The sequence below is a fragment of the Rhamphochromis longiceps genome, linkage group LG1, assembly GCF_057381845.1.
Source record: "Rhamphochromis longiceps isolate RC_006_pf linkage group LG1, R_longiceps_female_GT1.1, whole genome shotgun sequence".
NCBI lineage: Eukaryota > Metazoa > Chordata > Actinopteri > Cichliformes > Cichlidae > Rhamphochromis > Rhamphochromis longiceps.
Genome location: NC_140557.1, coordinates 10,957,157 through 10,980,740, shown reverse-complemented (window position 1 = coordinate 10,980,740; position 23,584 = coordinate 10,957,157). Strand labels below are relative to the sequence as shown.

Genomic DNA, 23,584 nt, shown 5'->3' with positions numbered 1-23,584 from the left:
ATGAGAAAGTTAACGGAGGGTGATGGAGGCAGCTGAGTGAATCTCAGCAGTAAATCATCTCAGAGCCGCCCCATCCCTATCTCCGCCTTGCCTTGCCAGGAATCTTTTTCCCCCTGACCTTGTCTGCTGCTGTGTCTGTGAAGAAAAGATGGGGCCAGATTATCTATGATTGGAGATGGCCATTATCTAAACACAATCTTCGAGCCAGGTCCCACTCCTCTAGCCACTGCTGTGAGACTGGAGACCACACTGATGAGAAGAAAGATGATGGGTCATCCAGCGACACCCTCTCCTTTTATTAACTCTGATAAGATGGTTTCAACACTCTCTTGAAATGCCCAGCAACCTCCATCAACATCCATCAACATCGACTTTTTCACAAAGTGCCACTCAGTACATTTGTCTACACATCTTAGCTCTCCATACTTTTCTCATATTGGAAACTTATACAGTGTCAGAATAATTTCCACCCCTGCACTTAATACTCAGCAACCCTATGTGAACCTTTTTAATATCTTGTCCATGCCTTTTGTCTGTCTGGCTGAGGGGAGTCTTTGTGAATGGCTCGTGTTTGTCTTTGCCAACCTGCTGCTCTTCAGAAGGCTGTCCTCAGTTGGCCAGTGGAGAGATTGACAGGACCTTAAGATATTTTGTGCTGCGCTGTTGTGCCCCAGCCCAGCAGGTTGGGAAGAGTGAGGGCTGCTCACTGAGTCAGTCGGGCAGGCTACAAGGGAGGGGGAGTCTGGAGGCACCTCAAACCCACAGACGGAACATGCACCACTTTACATGCAAATGAACCCAAAAGATCCCCCTGTGCCTCTGGAAAGAATTGTGCCAAAAAAAAGATTCCTGTTAGCAGTTAATGTGTGGGATTTCCATCAAAGTCAGTTATTCTGTTTTAATTTTAGGTTTCAAGGCACCAACTGAATGGCCTAGCTTTTAGGATACTGCATACAGTTAATTTCTCTCAGGTTTTCTTGATCGTTCTGTGTTATTTTTTGAACATGCATAATGGCATTTAAAGCTACCCTCCCTACCCCCATCAGTTAAATAGATGTGACAGCTCCAGTGGCATAAGTAATGTGTTCACAAATACAAAGCCTGTATCATGTACCATCATGCCTGATATGCTGACAATTTAGATGTTTGTTCTCCCCTGATTATTCCATTTAGTACCTCACTATACTGGATAATCCACTTGTACACATCAAATAGGGACCAACAGCAGAGAGGTTTAGTGTGTGGTTCCACATTATTTTGCTCTGGAATGGGGTCTAACTATGTCTGGTAACCGGGTAGGAATGAAACGTGTCAGAAATAGAATGAGGCCTTTGAAGTAAACGCATGCATATTCCCTATCTCAACAGACACCGATGCTTGGTTAGAAATGTTTGTTGTGATATTTGTGACATACTGGGTATCCATTTAGCATCGTTTTCCAATGTGGAGAGTACCATTTCAGAATATTATGTTGTTAAATTAAGAAATATGCCCAAAGAGGAGAAATTCAAGCCTCATGTGGGATTGCTATTTTTGGCTGTTCAATTTATTTTTGAGTTTTTCCCATTAAGTGCCAGATATCCATGGATGTTTTTATGGTTTCTGAAAATTGGGCTGTGCTTAGGCTGTTAGATTTGGTCCAAGTTAATCTTAAGATAGGCATATCAAATAGGCAAACCAAAACAAAAAACAACTAAATACATTTAACCCTAATGCTGACATAGAAATATGATCAAATCCCATCAAACAAAAACCTCAGAAAGACATTTTTTCCATACACATCATCAACATTGAAATGTGAAAGGTGAAATGAATCATTTTCAGGTTGTTGACATTCTATATATTAATACTTTATGTATATCCCTTTATGCAAAATCCCCAAACCCCAAATTTTTCTGCTGATTAGAAGTCTGACAAAAATCTTAATGTACAATCAGAATATGATTCACATATTGATATTCACACATTAAATATTTAAATTTCTTGCAATATAATAATACAGGAAATTACATCTAGTCTAACATAACCTTACCTTAAAGATTATTATGTCCTAAAGTTAGTTAAGAGAAATGTATGGGCTTCAGGTGTGTCCATATATCACTGATCCTGCCTGGTGAGGTGCATCAGTGAGTTGATGACTGTCTCACTTCTGGTGTAAAGCATGGGTCATGTACCGGATTTGGGTTATGGTTACTCCACTCCTGAATCTATATCTGTATTCATACTTAATGATAACTTGTGCAATTGCTCTAGAGTTATCCTCCAGTGTTGTCTTCCACAGTCCCATTAAGGTCCTGTTGAATGTTATCAGTGCATTAGCCTTGTACAGTCCCAAGCTCTAAAGTATCCATGTATGGGGATTGTGTCGTAGGCTTTCCTGTAGTCAATCCAGGCAGGAGCTCCTCCAGAATTCCTTTCATATGGGTGGCCTTATAGGGGTCCCCAAAAACACTGGGGTGGCACACCAAAAACAGAATTTCCAGTTTTATTATGCTGTTGTCAAATATAGGTTACTTGAAGAATATGGCAAAGAGACAGAAAGAAGATAAATATGTACATAGTTAATTATGTACGTAGTTAATTTCCTTGACTGGAAGTCCCAACCATCGCTGTAATGATTCTCAGCAGAGTTGAGCAGAAGTAGCTTAAGATTCACTTTCCTAGAATGGAGTTAACTTTAACAGCAAACTTAATCAGGAAAGACAAGTAACAATTATATATTGTAAGATTGTGAACTGTTGCCTGTCTCTATGTTGCCCATGAGATGCACCAGTGATCTGTCCAGGGATTGGCACCAGCCCAATTCTGCAACATGATATGGATCAAATACGTGTAAATAATATGGTAAACAAATATTACCAAGTAATTAGGTCAGTAGTCCTTTCACTGGAAATAAGATTTTTGAAATTTCAAATACCACACAGATACCTTCCTTTTTTTCAAAACCAACTATTTGCAGGTACAAAACAAAAATAATCATTCGCCATCACATTTATGCAAAACAGTTTTATCCGTGGACGTGGGGGGCAGCAAACTTTGGTGGGTGGCCAATTGACTCAAGTGCCAACTCAGCCTGGTCAATGCGGAGCTTCCATATTGTACAGAGACAATTAAATGGCCAGTTTGATGATATCATGCCCTTGTTGGGATCCTTTGGATCAGGATTCTTTGTTATGTGGACTGGCTCTTGTTCTGGCAGGTTGTTGTGGTGTGCTCTTAAGTCTGCTCTTAGATCCACCAGCCACTTGGTGTTAGTGTTGTGTGCCATCTCTTTCGCACAGATTTTCTTTCTGTATTGCTTATACAGTTTCAACAGTACTGGTGGGTGGGTCTACACTTGTTATGTTATTCCCTTATAGCTGAGAATACACCCTGGATGGCTCTTTGGAGAACAGGTCATTTATTCTCTTGGCCTCTTCTTTTCTGGTGAATCTCTTCCATCTAGTGGACTTTGAGCCTTTGTTTGGTAGTTTCTAGAGCCTCCATTGTAGAATCGTGTGGTACCTCTTTTTTCATTAGGGATTTGTCACTCATGGTGGCTTTCTGCACCTCAGTTAACCCTCTAACATTCTTCCAGCCTTTCCTGATTTTGGCATGCAGCCTTTTTTTTCCCTCTATGGTTGCTTTCTCCTACATACATCCTTAATAAGTGTAAGTGCTCCAAGTGCTCCTAGGATTACCGTGGGAGAGGAATATATGAGCTCCATTGGTTTCACTGATACTGGTAGTGGAGATGGTGCATAGGGGAGTATTCACATCTGCAAGTTTTTCCTCTGATGGGACTTTGTTAGTGAGACAGGGGTGTTGTACTCTTAGTTGGGTGGATATTTTGAGGTTGAGTTGATAGCTTTGAATTCTGCAATGATCTTCATCCTCAGCTCAGTAGATGCATCTGTCATTGCAAGGGGCTGGGCATCATCTAGTTCACTTCCACTGCTCTCTTCTACTAAGCTGTCTGTTGTTCCCACTGCACTGTAGCCCCTGGATCTCCACCTCTGATATTAACATTCATTGAATGATAATATTACACTGAGCTTCCAAGTGTTTCTTGGTATTTTAAGTGTCAGTGTTAATTCTCTGCTCATTCGTTGTTCCCACATGTGTTCCTTATAACCTGTCTCACTGGATCAGCTGGCATGCTAGCATTCTATCAAGTCCATGTTGACAGTCCTTGTACATGTTTGCGTTCTTCCAGTAGTCTACTTTTTATCAGTATATCTTGATTCCTTAATGGCCCAAACATCCACGTCAACATGGGCTTCAGTTATGTATCTCTCACTCACATTAAGAGGAAGGCTTAGGTAGCAACATTACTGGATCTATGTCACAGGCAAGGTAATACACACACACACACATACACACACACACACACCCCCACCCTCATTCAGATCTGGCGTTTGGAACTATCTTGGTTTTCATGTGAAGCATGACCCTGATGGTAAGCGCGTCATGGACAAAAGTAAAACAGTATGTCGGATGTGCCACGCAATGCTCAATTGATGGGAACAAATATGACTGCACATTTACACCGACATCATCCTAGTGCAAAGACAAATGGAAGCAGACAAAAACAACAAGCATGCATGCTACAAACTTTACCCGAGTCATTTAGACAGCTGTTAGCACATGATTCTCCTTATGGGGACCTGATATGTTTAATATGCTGCTGAGAATATAGCCCAGAAGAAGCGTATATATGTGTGTGTGTGTGTGTGTGTGTGTGTGTGTGTGTGTGTGTGTGTGTGTGTGTGTGTGTGTGTGTGTGTGTGTGTGTGTGTTCAACACATTTTATGTAACTTTTGTATCTTCTCCTACAGTAGCAGCTACTGAGGGAGAAGCTACATGAAATGTCAAGCAACCTTCCCCACATCTTGTGGATTACTGACTACCTGACAGACAGGCCCCAGTATGTGAGACTGGCCAGTGTTTTGTCTGATTTAGTGATGTGTAGTACAGCAGCTCCACAAGGGACTGTGCTGTTCCTGTTATACACCTCAGACTTTCAGTGCAACTCTGGGTTATGCCACCTACATAAATAATCTGATTCTTCTGCAATGACTGGACATATAAGTGACATTTGGAGGAATACAAAGCACTACTAGGTGATTTTGTGGAACAGTCTGAAAAAACCAAGGTATTGACATCAGAAACCTGCTTTAAAGCAAACAAAAGCAACATTATTGGAGAAAATTAATTACTAGCCTAAAGTTTTCCTATCTACAGAGATAAATCAGGCACCTGCAGGAGTTAAAAGTCAACTTTAACACATATTAGATTTTATGATATACAGCATGTAGTTTTTTGTTTTGTCATAACTACATATTAAGTACCTGTGTACGGAGAAGTTGTGCTTGTAAGCAAAATAACCAAGTTTTTAGTGTTTGTTTATGCAACCTTGCCAACCTAATTTGACTCTTAACAACAGAGAAATAACATTTTAGAAGTATCTAATACCTTCAACCACATTAAACAGGAGAAAATACTCAATACTTTGCTTGTTTTTTGGGTACTCATTAATCATTTTAATTTAAAATAAGTTATTTAGCAGCTAAAATCTAAAATTTCCAGACCTCCACGTTTTATGGTATTACAAAACACTTTTTTTCTTCTTTTTTTTCTAAATTAATTTTAATTTTGTATATAATTTTTTTTAACTAATTGAATTTGTTCCTCTAAATGCAAAGTATCTTATGTAATTCCTTAATGATATTATGTGGCACAATAGGAATGAGAACTGATCAGAATTTAGCAATTCTGATTCTATCATTGATTTCACCTATTGGTTTGATTACTCATTGATTCTCACTAGGCTTTCACTGGGTCCACATTGAGAGTCACCACCATCGCTAAGTGACCTATGTGAAAAAGTAATTGCCTGCCCCCCCCCCTTGTTAAATCATGAATTAACTGCAATTAACCACATTTTAATCATGGCTGAGTTCATTTTCCCCAGCTACTCTTAGGCCCATTTACTGCCAGATCTCTTGAATCAAAAAGGCACTTAAATAAAACCCATCTGACAAATTGAAGTAGGTTAAAAGATCTAAAAAAAAAAAAGACCCCAAAAAACACATCAAGCCACAATCTAAAACAAAAAGCTGAGAAAGAAAGTCATTGACATCTGGGGTCACAAAGCCATTTCTAAGGCTTTGGGGCTCCAGTGAACCACGGTGAGAGCCATTATGAACAAACAGAGAAAACTCAGAACAGTGGTGAACCTTCCCAGGAATTACTCCAAGACTGCACTGACGGCCCATCTAGGAGGTCACAAAAGAATCCATAACAACATCTAAAGAATTGACAAAAAACACAAACATTTGTCACAATTGCCAAAACACATCATGATCTTCATGAGCTCGAAGAGTTTTGGAAAAATCTTCTGATGACTAATGAAACAAAAGCTGAACTTTTTGTAAGGTTTGTGTCTGGTTACAGTATGTCTGGCATAAAACTAACCCAGGGTTTCATAAAAAGAACACCAAACCAACTCAAACATTGTGGCGGTAATAAGATGGTCTGGGGCTTCTTTGCTGCTTCGGGACCTGGATGAACGGCCATAACAAGAAATCCAGAAGAGGGCAAGGCAAAGTATGTAACATCTAAAAAATAGGAAGTTATTAAAATGCAAGTATATCCATAACACTGAAAAACATTTGGAATGTCAGCAAGACTAGTAATTGTAATCTTGGGTGGGGGAAGTTACATTGCCTTATATCACCTGGCAGCATGTTATAGGAAGATCTAGCTGTAGCTCTAAGATGTGTAGCAATTTCGCCTGTATTTTTTAAAAATTCATGCCTATTTACTTACGTTGATTTATCTCTATAAGATTGCAAGTTATACATTTTTCTTTAATAACAGGTCTACTAAGTAACTAGAAAAGTTGTAGAAGGTGAATTTGTATTAGTCCCTTATGTAACTTCAAGGGAAATTCAGTCTTTTAAGGGTATAAAAGTATTATTAGAGAGTTAAAACACCGCTACATAAGAAAATGGTACCTTTAACAACAGTGAATGTATCTAACAAGTCACTATTTAGGATTTTTTTCCCTCCATGTTCTATAAATATTTAATGTTAATAATCTAAAATGCTTATTCTGAAAGCAAATGGCCAATTTTGATTTCAGGCATGCCCCAGTAGCATTTACACAACAGGGAAATACACAGATGATTACAAACCAAGTCTAACTCTATACTAAGCAGCAGTTCCCAACATTTTGTGCACCCAGTCTGCACGCCTACATATGCGAGCGTGTCTGGTGGCAGGCCTCCCAGGCAGCAGGCTTTTCTAATGAGTCCATAAGAAGCACAACTTCTTTGTTGTGCTGCCTGGAACATTACTCTGCATTTGAAATGCACCCAGCGGACTAGCATGCATCTTTTATCGTTGGATGCAGCTGTCCGTGCTTTCTGAACACTTACAACTAGCAAGCTTCCCTGACTATACTGCCAATGGGCAATAAGTGATAGAACTGTGGAAAAAAAAGAAATATTTACCACTACACAGGAGCAAGAGAGTAATTCTTTAAAGAGAATATTCACGTTATTGGCAAACAAAAGCAGAAACTTTTGAAAAGTAGACTTCAGAGCAACTGGTTCTTTGCCTGGGGAGACAGGCAAGGGTGAGGGATGACAATAAAGGGTAAAGAGAAATATATACGGAGAGCAACAGAGACAAAGGGGGAAAAGACAAAATCTATATGCATATACTGCAGCCTACAACACAAGTAGCACTTTATTCCTGAGAGAGAAGCATCAGTCCTGACAGCATATGGCATCTGTGCAAAATCCATTAATTTTTAATATACCGGGTGCTGAAATGAAAAGGCTTCCTGAGACAAGCAATTGTCAGATGTCAGTAGTGTTTTGATAACTTTTTTTCATCTCCCTTTTTATTTGCATTCATGAAATGGAGCTGTCCACATGCCACCTTACTGTGGACATGGCTGGAGACTGACATGGAGCCATTTTCCACACAATTGCTCCCACTTCCAGTCAAGTGTTGGGGTGAAAAAGGAAAACAGAAATGTATGGAATGACAGTGTGTGTTAGAGGACACAAGTAAGCACTCATAGTGGACTCATTTAAACATCAATTTACCTCTGATCACATGACAACAAGTATACACATACGCCAAAAGGGCAAGAATGCTAACAAGCATGTGGAAAAGTGCTAAATATGTATCTGTGAATCTAGTTTTTCATTTAAGATGTGTTTTAATATTATTTAAATGTGATTTAAATTATGTAAATACATGTCTTAATAACAATGCATGGATTTGTACAAGATATTAAAGTAGTTGTTTAAAGAACAGATTACAAAGGTCTCTTCATAGAAGAGCAGAGAAGTGTTGTAGAGCACAAATGTTCTCCAGCTGTGTGGCTCATCTCCGTTAGAAGGATAAGATGAGCCACTCTCAATGAGAGATAATACAAAGAGGTCAGTCAGTGTAATGATTTTTTCCCCCCACTTTTGTCATCTCAGTCAATTCCATAGGAAAGTCCTTGACCCTCTTAATGCAAATACATGACTACTACACAGGAGTATTTTTTTTTCCTCCGCTTGCCCCTTTTAACAGATAACTCATTGGACTCATTTAGAGTCATGGAATCATCTCCTTGTGCAGAGGGTGCATTACGAGATATTTATTCATATTCATAAAATGCCAATTTAAGGCTTGCGAGTGGCCATAGGAGATGAGTGGGAACTTGCAAAATCCAATAAGAGCTGCTTTGGAGACAGGTGCAAAGTGGACTAATTAATAGCAATCTATACACTGGCCAGGGCATGCAGTGGGCCGACTGAGACACACTTAGGTCAGGCAATGAAAAGATAGCAGCTCCAAATTCATTTTCTCACTGTGGCTCTCCCAAAGGAAGGCTCAGAAGTACACTCACACTTCCTTTAATGCCTTCACTGGGGTGTAATTTATTTTTGCGTTTGCCAGCACATTTGGAAAGTTCATTACCTCGCTCATGGCTTGTTAATTAGCCTTGTAAAGCCGCCATTAGATCTCCTCGGGCCAGGGCCGAGATGAGACTTTTGTCCCAAAACATTAACACACTGCAGGAGGCCTGTAAAACTGCACTCTGCCCATTTAAGTTGTAACAGTGACACCTCAGTAAAAACCTGAAAGACGGAGGGGACACACATGGCAAAGTCTCTTGGACGTGTACCACTTTCACCTTTGGTGCCATTGACAGGGGTTGACCCCATTTCACTCTCTACCACCTGTTCAGCAATGACTGACTGATTCCCAGAACCATAGACGTCTTTACGCCTTTTGGTCATTGCTAAATTTCAGTTGATGTAAGTCGTTGTGGTGATCTCCTCAGGGCTGTCTCTCATTTCCGACCCTAGAGGTCCAACAGGGGAGACACATTAATGAACAGTAAAAAAAATCAGACTCAGCTGGTGGGTTTAAGAAATCCTACTGTGCAAGGCGTGACTATAGGAACATGAACTGGCACCATTGCTACAACACCAGCAGTGGAGACCAGCTACCGTAGCCTTATTGATTATGCAGGTGCTCATTTGTGTGGCCAAGCGGCTAGCAGGCATGTGTCTCATTTGAACTTTACAGGAATGGAACAGGATCCGATTTCCCCGCTGCAAAAAGGAAGCCCTGGTGCTTTATTTTTAGAACAGCTGCGTCTAATGGGGCCTGGCAGGTACAGGAGGCGTCACATCTGTTGAGGCCCAGGTGATGCTCTCACCCTCCACTCCTCCTCGCTCCTCACCCGCCCCCTACCAGTCAAATGACTCACGTTGAAGATCAACAGTGTCATTTCCAATAAACTCGTTTTCCTCTTCCTGCCACTTTCCATCAGTTCTGGCGATAGGTTCTTGCTAGTAGCCATTTCATTCCACAACACGGTGGAATAGGAGATGCATAATGTAAAAGATGTAAAGAAGATGAATGCTCTGTCTAATGCCAGGGCACCAGGAAGATTAATTAGAAAAATCCAGCTTTCTGACTGGCTAAAGTTTAGTGGTATAGAGCCTATACATGTGAATGTGAGTGCCTCCTTCTGGATATCAGCTAGGGCACAGTGAGACTGCTAGGTGAAGTTGCCCTTCAAATGTAATAAGGAGAATCCAATAAATTTGCTGAGGAAATGTTTGATGATAAAGATGTTAAATCGTGCTTGATTTAAGGTTTTGACTGTACAGTCAGGATTGTTTCACATTATTATTATTATTATCATTCACACAGGACTTTTTTCTGACTTTGTACAAACAGTTTGATAGATCTGATGCCCTGATCTTTCTAGGATTCATGTCTAGTGCTGATATGATAGCTTCATTTTTTCTGCAGTTGGCATAGGTCTTTTTGAATTTCCTAATTTTCCATTCATCCATCCATTTTCTCAACCATTTATCCAGTTCAGGATCGTGGGGGGCTGGAGTCTATCCCAGCTGACGCTGGGCAGTAATATGAAGGAGACTATTTAATTGCACCACAACAGCATCAACAGAAATATTTTTCAGTACTTTCTGCTGTGTTTAGTACTGTGTTCATTCATTTTAAGGAGACCAATTCTGTCTATATATTGTGCTATATTAATTTATCTTGTACTAGTTCTTATTTGTGGGAAATTAAATGAAATTAAAAAATGGCAAATATAGGAACCTGTGATTCAAATTATTCACAATAAAATCCTACTAAATCACACCTGCCATTGTTTTAATGGGCACTATCACTGAATGTGATCTTATTTATTCATTTAATTCTTTTTAATTCTTAATGTCTCATAGCTTTAGCTTAATGTAGCTTCCCAAACTTAAGAATCGTTCATGGTGATAAAATATCATGAGCTGAATTGTCATTTTTTTTCTTTTAAGTATAGTACAAATAAACAGGAACTGGTAGAGAAAACAATGAATAGTGCACAATGAAAAACACTCTTTTTTTTAATACACTGGATTTCAAGAAAGACCTTTAAAATATAAAAAAAATTTCATATTATTCATTGGCGACCCTTGACATAGTTTACTCATGTGTAATATAATTCTTATGGCTTTGGTGATGAGAAAATGTAATAACATGTTCTTGCTCCGTGTTCCCTTTCAAGTTTGCAACCAGGCGATCTGACAGTTTCTCTAGCTGAGCAAAACATTCCTGCTCTCTTTCTACCTCTACCTGAAACCCACACCGCTCCAAGCGTCATCTGTATCAAGCATCACTGTGGCAGACTTGAATAGCTCACTGGAAACAAGAATATATCTCCCTCATACCAGGGTGGGGTAGCACACCACAGAACAATAAGATCAACAACAATAACAACAGCAGCAGCAGCCACAACAACACAGCAGACTGCTGACAAAAGGGGGGTTTGAGTTTCACAAGTTCCTTTCAGCTCTGCAGAACGGTGCCATCAGCTGTACCATATCTCTCTTCTCTCCTCTATTCCACCCTCCCTCGACCCTCTTCCTTCCCTTTTCTCTCTTCCTATCTAGAAGACAGGAAGCTGTTTGTTGGGATGCTCGGCAAGCAGCAAAGTGAGGATGATGTCCGGCGGCTGTTCGAGACCTTCGGCCAGATTGAGGAGTGCACCGTCCTCCGAGGGCCTGATGGGGCCAGTAAGGGTCAGAGCCCACACACCTCCAACTCTTTTTTACCCCCTTCTTCCGTTTTTCTTAGTCCTTCTGTCTTTGTGTTCTATTTCACTTTCTACTCTTTACATTTTTAGCACCATGCTTCACCCATGGTGCACTCATTGACATTGTCTATAATCCTCCCTTTTTGGTTTTTTTCCCCACTCTCTTATATGTCGCGCAAGCGTACCTTTCATGCATCATTGTCACTGTGCATCAACACATCCTTCCTCCCACGTTCTTTTTCTCACTACTTTTTGTATTTTGTTTTCTTTTGTCCTCATGTCACCTTTCGCTTCTTTTTTCTTTCCTCCCCGAACTTCTTCTCATGTTGTCTCTTCATCACGGCAGCTTCCCTCCACCCTGTGCTTGTACTCAACAAATACATCACACAACACCTCGTCTTTCTGCTCACCCCTCTCCTCCTCCCGTTCGTCCTGTTATCTGAAAAGCAGAGGGGTGTAATCATGTTTGTTTCCCACATTCCCATCATCCCTCCCCAGAGACACCATTGGACAATAATGCCCTACTGTAAATAAAGCAGCCAGGCTCTGGGTTTTGCTGCCGTCACTCACTGTGCGGCAGATTTGCCTGTATTCGGGAACAGCTTATGCATTTTTGTCCGTGGCTTATATGATATTTGGTTAACAGAGCATGTTCAAATTAAAGATGGCTGTAAAATATGTGATGAAGGTGTGATTGTTCACAGAGTGCAAAAGGCTCCTAATCAAATTTTGATGGGTCTCTCTCGCTCTCACAGCCAAATTTGGAGCAATAAAGCCCACGATATTGCGCTGAACCTCTACCATCTTTTCTTTTTGTTGACTGTGATTTATTCTTCTACATGAAGCTTCTGAATGTGTGTGAGAGATGTGTGGGAAGGCAAAAGAGAGAGGATGATAATCTTGCAACGCCTTCTGAGTATATCAAAGAGAAAGCCTGGCTATACTGAACCACACACCTATCTGTGTCTACATCTGTTCCCCTCACTGTTAATCCCGGGTCTATTGCTCTGCATTGCCCCAGCAGCCCAGTACCTTTCCTTCTCCCTGCCTTGTTTCCTCTTTTGCTGTCTCTTTCTTCTTATCTGACTCCCTCTCTTTCTGTCTGCTCAGATGCCTCAAGCTGATTGACAGCACATAAAATGAAATAAGGCCGGTGCTGCTGTGTCAGACAGGAGCTAGTTTTCTCCCTCATTCGTGCTTTCACTTCTTTTCACCCTCCTGCACCCCACACCTCAACTCTTTCTTTGTCTCTCTTCACATGCCATACTTTCCCGCTTTGTTATTTGTCTCTATTATCACAGACTTGATCATTCATTTCTCTTCAAGTTTCACTGCTATGAAATGGAAACTGTAAAGTAATGTTAACTATGAATGCCACCACCAGACAAAGGTCTCATATATAGGTATCTGGGCCTATCAGTCACCGTGCAACAGTCCTATGCAATCATTACGGGATGTTACGGCAAATTATTTTGCCAGGCACCTCGCTCGGGATGAGGTTCCCGTAATTTGAATGAGACAGACCTTGAAATTGACAGTGCTATCTGTTCCATGGTAGAGGCTTTGTCCCCTGTTGATGTAAATTTATGCTACTCAGAGGCTTTTCAGCACCCCTCTTCACCCAATAAAAAGGCCGAGAAGTTTAACATCCATCTCTCTATGGCGCTGCTCCTCAAAGTACTTTCAAAGTGCAACACTTGCTGCCAGAGTTGAATAGAGCCCCGAATTGTCAGGAATAATAGAGAGATGGCTTTTAGGTCTATAATTAAGTTGTGTTATAAATGTCACCCATCCAGAGGGATGGAATTCATGCATACATATTATTACCCCGGGAATTCAAAAGGCAGTGCAGATCCTCTCGCTTGAAAGCAATACAATCTCTCTTTTTCCCTTTTCTCCAACTCATTCTGAGCCATCAAATTCAAAAACCCAACAGTGCACTATAATTTCTGAGGCTGTAGCACTTCCCAGTTCTTTCGAGTTGTTGTGCTCCGTGTCCCTTTACTTTTTTTTAGGTCAGCAAAAGCAAAGCTACAGACTATTTTTTGATGGGAAATTTTGACAACATTGTATGTTCAGCATGACTTTGGTGATGGTGTATGCAAGCCCCGCAGTTAAGAGTCTGGTCTGTCTGGGCTACGTTGCCGGGATCACTGTGACCCTGGCACAATATATGCTGGCCTTGTTAGGGAACAAGCAGCGAGTTATCTTGCCTTAGAAAACTAGAAGGCTTCTTCGAGAAAAAACGGATCCCTTTTTATTTAAGCTACAAAGGTTAAATGTGTTTATTCTTCCAAAAGACAGAGCTACAGTCAAATGGTACACAGTAAGTTGATGTATTTCAGCTGGACAAATGAAGACCTTTCCTGCCACTTCCCGGAGGGGGGTTCAAGTGAAATAAAAGGGTGCTAGAATGCTATGACAGAATCAAGGGCTTGTTTGACTTATCACTTTGCCTCTGTAGATCTATACAGCTTTGAGGACACTGACAGTACAGAACACATGGCCTTTACTACTCACCACATTTTCACACATAACAGTTTCACGTGCTAACAATTTATTGTATGGCTTGAAAGTGTGTGCAAAGCCTGAGGTAAACGTGGAAATTGTCCTGCCACAGTTCTATCTATTTGATTTTGTCAGTAAATTATTAATTTGTTTGTTGGGAAAGCAAAGCTGACTCCTGAGAGGTAGAAGTGAATGGATTGCTGCCAGACACAAAAAAGCTCCTGAGCCTACCTATTAGTGTTTGTAGTTTAAAAGAATCATCACTCCTTTGGTCATGTAGAATGAATATATGAATGTGTGTAACTATTTTAAAACCGATATCTGCAGTTCACAAGAAACCAGGGATTGAACCCAGGAAAAGCCTGACTGGTTCTTTGACACTGCTGCTACTCAATTAATAAAAAATGGGGAGAATTAATCCATGAGTTTGTTAATTAGGTATCTCTTGACTTAACACATGAGCTACCTGAAGGCAAGGATAAGAATAGGACATAACAGAATACCCTGTGCAGTCTATGACAACCATAAAGCTTAGAGAAATAGCTCTTGTTTCATTTAATGGCTTTCTGCAAAATTACCACATTTCAGTTCCACTGCATTTCAGCTCACCAGCTTTCCCTTTATGATATTAATATAATGCGTGTCCTTACTGAGACCATACTAACAGATACGCTTTAGTCGTGCAGCGTTCCAAAACTCACGTTGTAATACTATGCAATATTATCTACTTCAATTATTTTTAATATTATTTGACTTTTTAATGCAATGTGGCTCCAGAGTAATGCTACCAAAGCCTGCTTCCTTGTCTTCTGGCCAGCTTTTTTGTTGACTTTTCTTTTGTGTATTAACTACAAAACAGATTTAAGATGATTTGAATGTCCCTTGAGCAAAGCACCCCCTCATCTGAAATTATATTCGAGGAAAGATTCGGTTAGATAGGCAGATTATAATGCTATGCCTTTGTCATCATAATCTCTTTTATGAGTGACTGCACACAAATCACAATGTATAAATATTAAACAGATTAATAATCACAAACAAGTCATGATAGTAAATGCCTTGGCTCCATGCTCTAAAGTGGTGGGGGTCAAATTAGAAATGGGCAAGAGACAGGGTGTTCCAAGCAGCTAATGCCTTTAGTACAATTAGCTTGATTTATTCAGTTATGCACTCAACACACAAGTGGCAGAATATATTTACAAACCAGATAACATGAAAACAATGGTATTCAAGGCCATCCTGCTGATCTCCCCGCCTCTCCTCTCTTTCTCTCTTTCTATCTGTGCAGGCTGTGCCTTTGTCAAGTTCTCCAGCCATGCAGAAGCACAGGCCGCCATCAACAGCTTGCATGGTGGTCAGACTATGCCTGTGAGTAACAAGCTCATAACAAGTACTGTCATAATTGCTGCCATGAGTTGTCATGTTCATTTACTACAGTTGCATGCAATTGTGTTTTACACTTGATGTGAGCAGTTTTCTGTGAAAGTTTTCCAAAGGTTGTTCATATTTACTCTTTTCTGTTTTGCCTATGGTCTGAGTTCTATAAAATCACTGAGGCAGACTAGTCTAAAACAACAACACTGGTAAACTTGTTGACACTTTCTACCCTGCCAAGAGGCAGCCACTGACTAAGTGTTTTTTTCTTTTCCACATGACTACTCCCACTGCATAATGTGCACCTCTTTTGAAACTCAATTCCGAGCATATTTCCATTTTCTTTTTTTATATAGTAGTAAACTCTATCATGCATTCAAAAAACACGGACCATTATTAAGGTGCTAGTGAACATTTTGTAGTCAAAGGGGAAAAAAACTACACAAGTTAACCCTCTCAGGTTCAAATTAAGTTTTTGTTGCTAATGCACAAAAGAATACCTGCAGTGGTACTTCTGAGTAAAAAAAACCTCATAAAATATGTATGTGGGGTAATCAGGTTGTTAGCTTTTAACTGTTGCAAATCTGCAATGCCTGCCTTGAGAGGGTTAAACTGCCCGCAAAAATGTAACGCATGCACCGATTACGGAATCATTTGTAATATGAACAGGACAGATTAAAGTCCGTTTCTTTAAACGGTGTTGGAGAAATGTCTTGAAAACAGCTTGGTCCCTGTCATGGGACTACTTTTTGTTAAAGAATATTAAATATTTAAAACACTTGAAAACACTTATCATGGAAAGCCTCATTACAGAGACTAGAAGGGAGGTTAACAAGTAAGTCAATAATATTGAAAAGCACCCTAGAGTTAGGATGGATCTTCAAAATGAGGTCAGATTAATAAGCTGCTTTTGCTTCCTTAACTGCTTCCTGACATTTCAGCATTAAGTCCTTTATAATATTGTGAGACACTTACAGTTTATCACCCCTCCATTAACTTTTGGCTTTACATTTCCTCATCAAACCCCGGGTATTATCTATCAAAGTACAGGGTTGCGGACACGTTACATTGTCAATAATAATACACCTTCCAAGCTTATTTATAGATCAAATTGCCTAAAGATGTAAAAAGCAGAAATATATTTGGTTACTTTTGTAAAATAATACTTAAATTTGGTCCCTCCTCTCTCAACCAGCATGAGACAAAGAGGAGCAGCAGTGGCTGTGAGATCTAGAGAGTAACGGAAGCAGCATTACATTTTAAGGTACAATTATGTAGCCATGCTTATCTGCAGAAGCTAAAATAAATAAAACATATTGTTAATAAATATATAAAGTTATTATTATTATTATTATTATTATTATTATTATTATTATTATTATTATTATTATTATTTAGAAAACCTGTTCCTTAAAGGACACAACACATATGTTAAAGAGGAAATGACATTCCACTAGTTTATATTGCCTGCAAAAATAGACTGCTACTTCCATAAAGGCAGGAAATTTTACTATTTGTCATTCCAAGAAACCAGGAGCCATTCTGCTTTTCTGTACTGTGTCTTTTCAGTGTCTTTTCATGTTGAGCCTTGTGTTCCTTTAGTTCTTAGTATTAATAGTTTCAGTCAGATTCCTAAACCACCTTAAATGGCACCGTTCGATTTGGATGAGCCCTCTGAAATGGCCAAGCCCTTCACCCAATCTCTCTAAATCACCACCTTATAATTCTGGAGGGGTTTAGGTTTCCAGATGATCCCAGTAGTGATTGAGACGGAGCCCTGGCAGTCCAATCCTCAGCTGACAATTGCTGGCTATTAATTAGTACTTTGATTTTACATATGATCAATTTATCTTTATTAACAGGCTATGTATCACAGTTGCTGTAATTGAATTAATTTTTTTTTTAAACTTACTTGATCCTGCTGAATTAGCTAATTATGGGCTGATTTCCAGTCTTTCTTTCATTTTGAAAGCTCTCAAAAGATTTGTTTTAAATTAACTAAGTGATCATTTGCAGGGTAACAGTTTATCTGAAGAGCTTCAGTAAGGATTTAGAGTTTGTCTCAGTGCTTGTCCTGCTAGATCTCAGTGCAGTATTCAGTACTGGTGTTCGCATTATTTTTCTACATTGACTACAATACACTGTTGGCATTAAAAGAAATGTGCTACGAGGAGTTTTTTTCTCACACATAAAATGACATGGAGTTCAACAGGGTTTTGTGCTGGGACTGAAGCATTTTTATGTTATATATGCTTCTCTAGGGTAATAGTACTAGAAAACTTTGCATACATTTCCGTAGCTATACAGACGATATCCATTTATATTGATATATAAAGTCACATGACGCAAATCACCAAATAAACCAAGAAACTAAGTTTCACTGCAAGTCATCTTAGAGTAACTTTTGATCATCATGTATCCTTTAACATGCACATTAAACAAATATGTGGCACTGCTTTCTTTCATCTAGACATTATCATTAGAATTCTAAACACTATGTGTCAGAGTGATTCCAAAAAACTAACCCATGCATTTGTTAATTATACATCAAACTTTTGTAGTTCCTTATCCCTGAAAAGGCTTGAGTTGATCCAAAATATTGAAGCTAGAGTACTAACAGGGAGCAGAAAGAGGCATCATATTTCTCTCATATTCACTGTCTCCCTGTTAAATCCAGAAGTTAATCCTCACATTCAAAGTCTTGTATAATCAGGCCCCATCATATCTTAAGGACTTCACAGCATCATATTATAGTAATAGAGCATTTTGCTCTCAGGTGCAGTCTTGTGGTTCTTAGAACTTTTTTTAAAAGGGATTCCTTTTTCCTTTTAAAAGGGAGTTTTTCCTTCCCACTGTTGCCCAGTGCTTGTAGAGGAACACTTCATTGCTGGGATTTTCTGTCTAATATTGTAGGGTCTTTACCTTGAACGTATGAAATGCCTTGAAGCAACTGTTGTTGTGAGGTACTGCTGTAAAAACAAAACTGAATTACATTGGCTTAACATGACATGTAATAAGAGACAGCATTATAACTGGTCTCTATGCTTTTATAGAGTCCCGCAATCACACTTTATGCACTGCTGGCTAACTACAGTTTCAGACTAAACTGCCTAAACGTCTTGTGGGTCATAAATGAGGATAGAGAGAGATTATTTTTTGTGTAGGTTTATAAAAGCTCATTTATATCAAATCATCAAAAAAAACTTGATGTTGAAAATTATACAGAAATAGGAAAACTACATAAGTATAACACTCAATACACCCATTGACTCATTACAAAGAACAACAGTTGCTGACATCAAATGCAAGACCTTGCATCCTTCGGATAGAAAGTAATCTGAAATATAGATTACCACGTATGTGACTATGCGAGGAATTGTAAATACTGGGTAAAATGTGGGAGACTGGTTTGATGAATGTCTGAAATAGCATTAGTTGGTGTTTATTTCTTTAGCTGAAGAATGAGACCACTAAACCTGTAACTCTTGTCAAACAGCAGTTCATTATGAATTGGATACGCTTCTGTTAGGTTTGAACAACGTTACCAAAAAACGCTTAAGTAAAAGAAATGACGAATTACAAAGCACCTCCCTGCCAGTGCTGTGTGTGTTGGGTACTACACAGCTGGACACACACATGAGCATGCACACACTTTCTGGCAGACATCCGCACTTTCACACACTTCACTGATGTTCCGCCATAAATATTTACGGATGCTTCCTGGCAGCCAGATAGTGTCTTGGAAGCCAGATTTAATTTACACATCTTTTTGATGCATCCTCATTTTGCATTACATTGAAGTAGTGAAAAAGGGAAATAAGTGGAGGAGATGTTTTAACTTTGCGTGAGAATATAGTTTGCAACCAACATTGTGGCATATATATATCGAGTGTCAAAATTCACTGGGTTGCGGGTCGAGAGCCAAAAAAAGTCATGTTGCGTATTGATCAATTGCACTTATATTGGGACTGTTTTTGAAATTTGATTCTAATCAAAATATTTGTCTTTACTTAAAATATCTTGTAGAGAAACTAGAAAGTTTACATAATTGACTGTAGCAATAGGATGTTTTTTTTTTTTCTTTCTTTTTCAACAAGTTTAACTCGTGCTGGCTACCTTTGCACAGTTTGTGTATGATGTCTACTTTGTTTCACAAATGCAGCCGCATTAGACCATGTCAATAACAAACCTGAGCTCTGTTGCAGATAAACTGTCCAAGGCAACATATGGAGCCCCAAATAAACCTGGGGCAGATCAAGAGATCCAATTGTTCATTAATAATCTATATTATCCATATCTTTCTCCCTCTATCCCTGCACCTGTTGTCCGCCTCTGCCCAAATCCAGCTTCCTCTCAGATTAATAGGCAAGGTGGCCATTAGTATCCAACTAAGGCTTTGGTACCAATGGGGGATGCAGTTAATTTGGATAATATTACTGCCACATGTCGTCAACAACTAACTAACAGGAGGTAGGATTCAGAGAGTGGGTTGCTATGCTCACTGCCTCCTGCCAGCTGTGAGGTCTGGATGAACCTTGAACAAAGATTTTTCTCTCACTCTGTCTCCCTTTTCCTCTTAATGTTCTCACTACAGCATCTGTGTTACCTGGCACACACACACGTGCTATAAATAATACCAAAAAACACTGGCCCAAAACAAATGGCTTTAATGAAGCTTAAGGGCAAGGGATGTCACCTAAGGGCATCTGCCGATAGATTGGATCATAGCTTTAATTGATGTTCATTGCAGATTGCAGGTGCTCTCAAAATTAAGTTAAAATATGACTGAGCACAGAACTGGCATTCTCGTCGGTTCAGCTGTTGAATTACTAGAAGGCTGCAGAGACACAGGTGGCAAAACTTCAAATGGCAAAGCCAGGGGCAGGCAAACAACACCCAGCAAATTGCAGACATTGTCATGTTTGGTATCACAGTGTGGCTGACAGAACCTGTGGAGCTCGGTACTGTTGGCAGAAACAAGAGTGTGCATGTGTATGATATTATAATGTAGTTCTGGATTAATGAGAGATAAGACCAAGCCAGAAAACACTGTCCCTGCGACACAGAAAGCTTGAAACAAAAATCCACGGTAAAAACCCTTGTAACTGACATACTGTACCACATTTGGTGCAGTTTTGTTTTGTGCTCCTTACAAATGAAAGGTAAAAATTGTTATTTATGGACAAAATGTGCATACCGATCCAGCCACATACAGTAAAGCCCACAGAGGTCCATCCAATTACCAAACAAGCTTCTTTTAGCGTTTTTACTTATTTTTATTCTCTTTTTTTTTTTTTACATACACAATTCATAATTTTGAGTCAGTTACAAGTGTAGAAAGCTGAGACAACTGTGAAAGTCTTACTTATTATTCAAAATTAGTGAATAATGTGAAGAAAAAATGGTTCTTAGTGAGTTAGTGGCCAATCATTACAGTGCTTTTTGAAATTCCAGTTTTCCCTTTATTGAAACTGTTTTTATACTGCATTGTTATTATTGTTGTTTTCAAGTGTCTGTAAAGGATTGACGATATGTGTCTTTTTCCATTTTTGTAGACACTTAACACTGGCGTCTTTGTATCACAATAATGCAGAGATAAAAGCATAATGCGATTTCACCGGTGTAGTTGCATTCTAATCCCTCAATTACCATTGTGTATTTTTCCATCTACACATTTTGTGACCTATACAAAATCCAATATAGGAGATTTTCACAAGTCAAGTGCATTGTTCAAGAAATTAGATTCGTTTTTGAACCTGTGACAAATTCCTTAGTTGTACCTGTCAAAAGTGAAGGCTCCCTGTTGGCCCTTATCAAATTCGGAAAATTCATTTTCTCTCCAGGTAAAGGAGTCATGCTGGTCGAGGTTATTATTCTGTTTGTTTGTCAGCTTGTGATTTTCTGCAACCAGTGAGGAGTAGCTGCTTTGCATCCAGTGCTTGTTGCTTGCCACCACCTGTTCCTTCATTACCTGGCCAGATACTATTCTTTCTTCATGTAGACAGACACTCTTAATCTGTAAGGGATCACACTGAAATCTGCCTTTTTGATTAGATCTTGGATCTAGTTGCCTTGAGATGTGAGGATATGTAATTCTCCTGTTCAGAGGTGAGGGTAAGGTTTTTTTTTTCCTTGGCTTTTATACTATGAAAGTCGGAAATGCTTGGCTCTGACATGAGCGGCAGAAATGAAAACACCTGCAGAGGCTGTTGTACTGCTTTAACGCCAGCGCCAAGGCTACGCGCAGACTATGCAGACGTTGCAGAGTGGTTCTCCTCCCGTGCTGTCGTCTATAACAAAACACTGTGCTGGGTGAAACGAGACCAGGCCAAACTCGCCTCATCTTGAGTCACGGCGCAGTGAGTACAGGGAGCCTCGGGCTTTCACAGTCCCGATGATCACAATGCATTCTTCATGAGGTATTAAATGAATATAAGAATACACAGATACACAAAGCAGAAAATGAATGTAATCTAAATGCCAAGCCCCTGTGCTGTAGGCAAACTTCAGCAACAACGCTCGAGGAAGATGTTTGCTTAGTGCCAGCCTCATTAAATCCAACAGCCCAGTCCCTTCAATTGGCCCACAAAGTTGAGAAAGAACAGAAAGAGGTCAGAAGGTGGAATGAAATGCAATTAGAAAGGGAAAAACTGTGCCGTTAACGGCGCCATGTCGGCGTATTGATTTAACTAATTGAAATGGCATCGAGGGAGAAACACCAGATGGGTCTCCTCTGGCCTGAGGTAGGGTGCTGGCTGGCTCTGATAGGATCCCATCTGAGATGTACTGTCCCTGGGGTCCATGCTGATTCCTTCCACCATTCCAGCCTCTTTCTCACAGTTAGCTGGAGCCAACATTTTCTCCTGGATGTGTTTGTACAATGTTTATAGGAAAATGTTAACATCCTCAAATAGTTTGCAAAGAAAACAAACAAAAAAAAAGAACTTATTTCATTTTGCATTTCCTAAATAGATATTTACAGTACATATTAGTTATATTTTATACAGAAAATTATAGACTTACAAAGGCAAGAAATAGTGCCGAGGGGAGGATAGCGTTTAAGAAAACGGTGACTGACTTTAGGGAATTGCACAAAATCAATAATAAATGTTGCGTGTAGGCTGGATAAATATATGAACTTCGCATTATGCAAGATTTATTTCAGCAGTCATAACTGACCAAAGAAAGCATGTGAAAACATGGCAAACTGCCCTCTCAATGGCACTATCGCTTATCTGTTACTGTTTAAAATTTCATGAGGCACTTACAAAAATAGGACACACTTTTTGCATGAATTGCTTTGTAACAGCATAGAGTAAAGCTCAACTACAGCAAGATAAACACTTTTGTACTATATAGTTGCAAAATTCACCTACACGAGATGGAATTTTGTTTATTTCTATGATTATCTGTTGGTGTAGCTCTGCTTTGGAAACATTCCTTTTGTAAATGGTACCTTAAGCTTAAATTTGAATCTTTAGAACAGTTTGGTCTACCTTTGTCAACTTCAGTATATGATACAAAAAGTCCCATGAAATCATTTACAAGAAACGGGTGTACGCAGCATCACTCACCCTGATCAACCTTATCTTTGTGTGTCCTATGCAGCTCACATTTTTGATTTCTATAACTCAAGAAAATATGGAAATTTAAATCAAAGCCCGAATTTGTACTGACCCTGTCAGGATGAGACATTTTGTGAAAGATGAATCCAAGTTGTGATTATGGAGTCCTTTTCTCACCGCGACTTTGCTTTTATGATCTTACTAATCATATCCTGACTGCCCCCTGGCTGTCTCTGTCCTTCTGTCCTGGTGGTACTCCGTGCTCTTTCCCAGCATGCACTGCCTGTAATTAAATAGGAGACTAGTTCTCTTGACAGTGTATGTGGCTGTTTTCTTTGCCTGACATACCCCCCCTCCCCAGTCTCTCTCTCTCTTCTTGCCTGAGTGTCGCATGAGGAACTGACTCTGGTCTCTGTTTCTCAAATGATTTAATTGGATGCAAACTCAGGAGCGCGGACATCAATACAGAACTATATCTGCCATAAGGCAGAGCCATTAGTCAATACTTCGCCCTCCACATGCCAAAGGCTTTTGT

General features: G+C 39.6%; 1 protein-coding gene across 7 annotated transcripts in view; it reads left to right on the top strand.

The window, feature by feature from the left end:
- Positions 1-23,584, top strand: part of celf6 (CUGBP Elav-like family member 6) — a 153,475-nt gene that overhangs the window by 106,156 nt on the left and 23,735 nt on the right. For 5 of the 7 annotated variants that reach the window (XM_085429082.1, XM_085429057.1, XM_085429074.1 and 2 more), the window contains exons 4-5: positions 11,460-11,588; positions 15,399-15,478. In XM_085429082.1, coding sequence (XP_085285208.1) covers positions 11,460-11,588; positions 15,399-15,478 — 209 coding nt within the window. The remainder of the gene's footprint in view (positions 1-11,459; positions 11,589-15,398; positions 15,479-23,584) is intronic. The other 2 variants (XM_085429068.1, XM_085429230.1) reach the window with 2 other exon arrangements.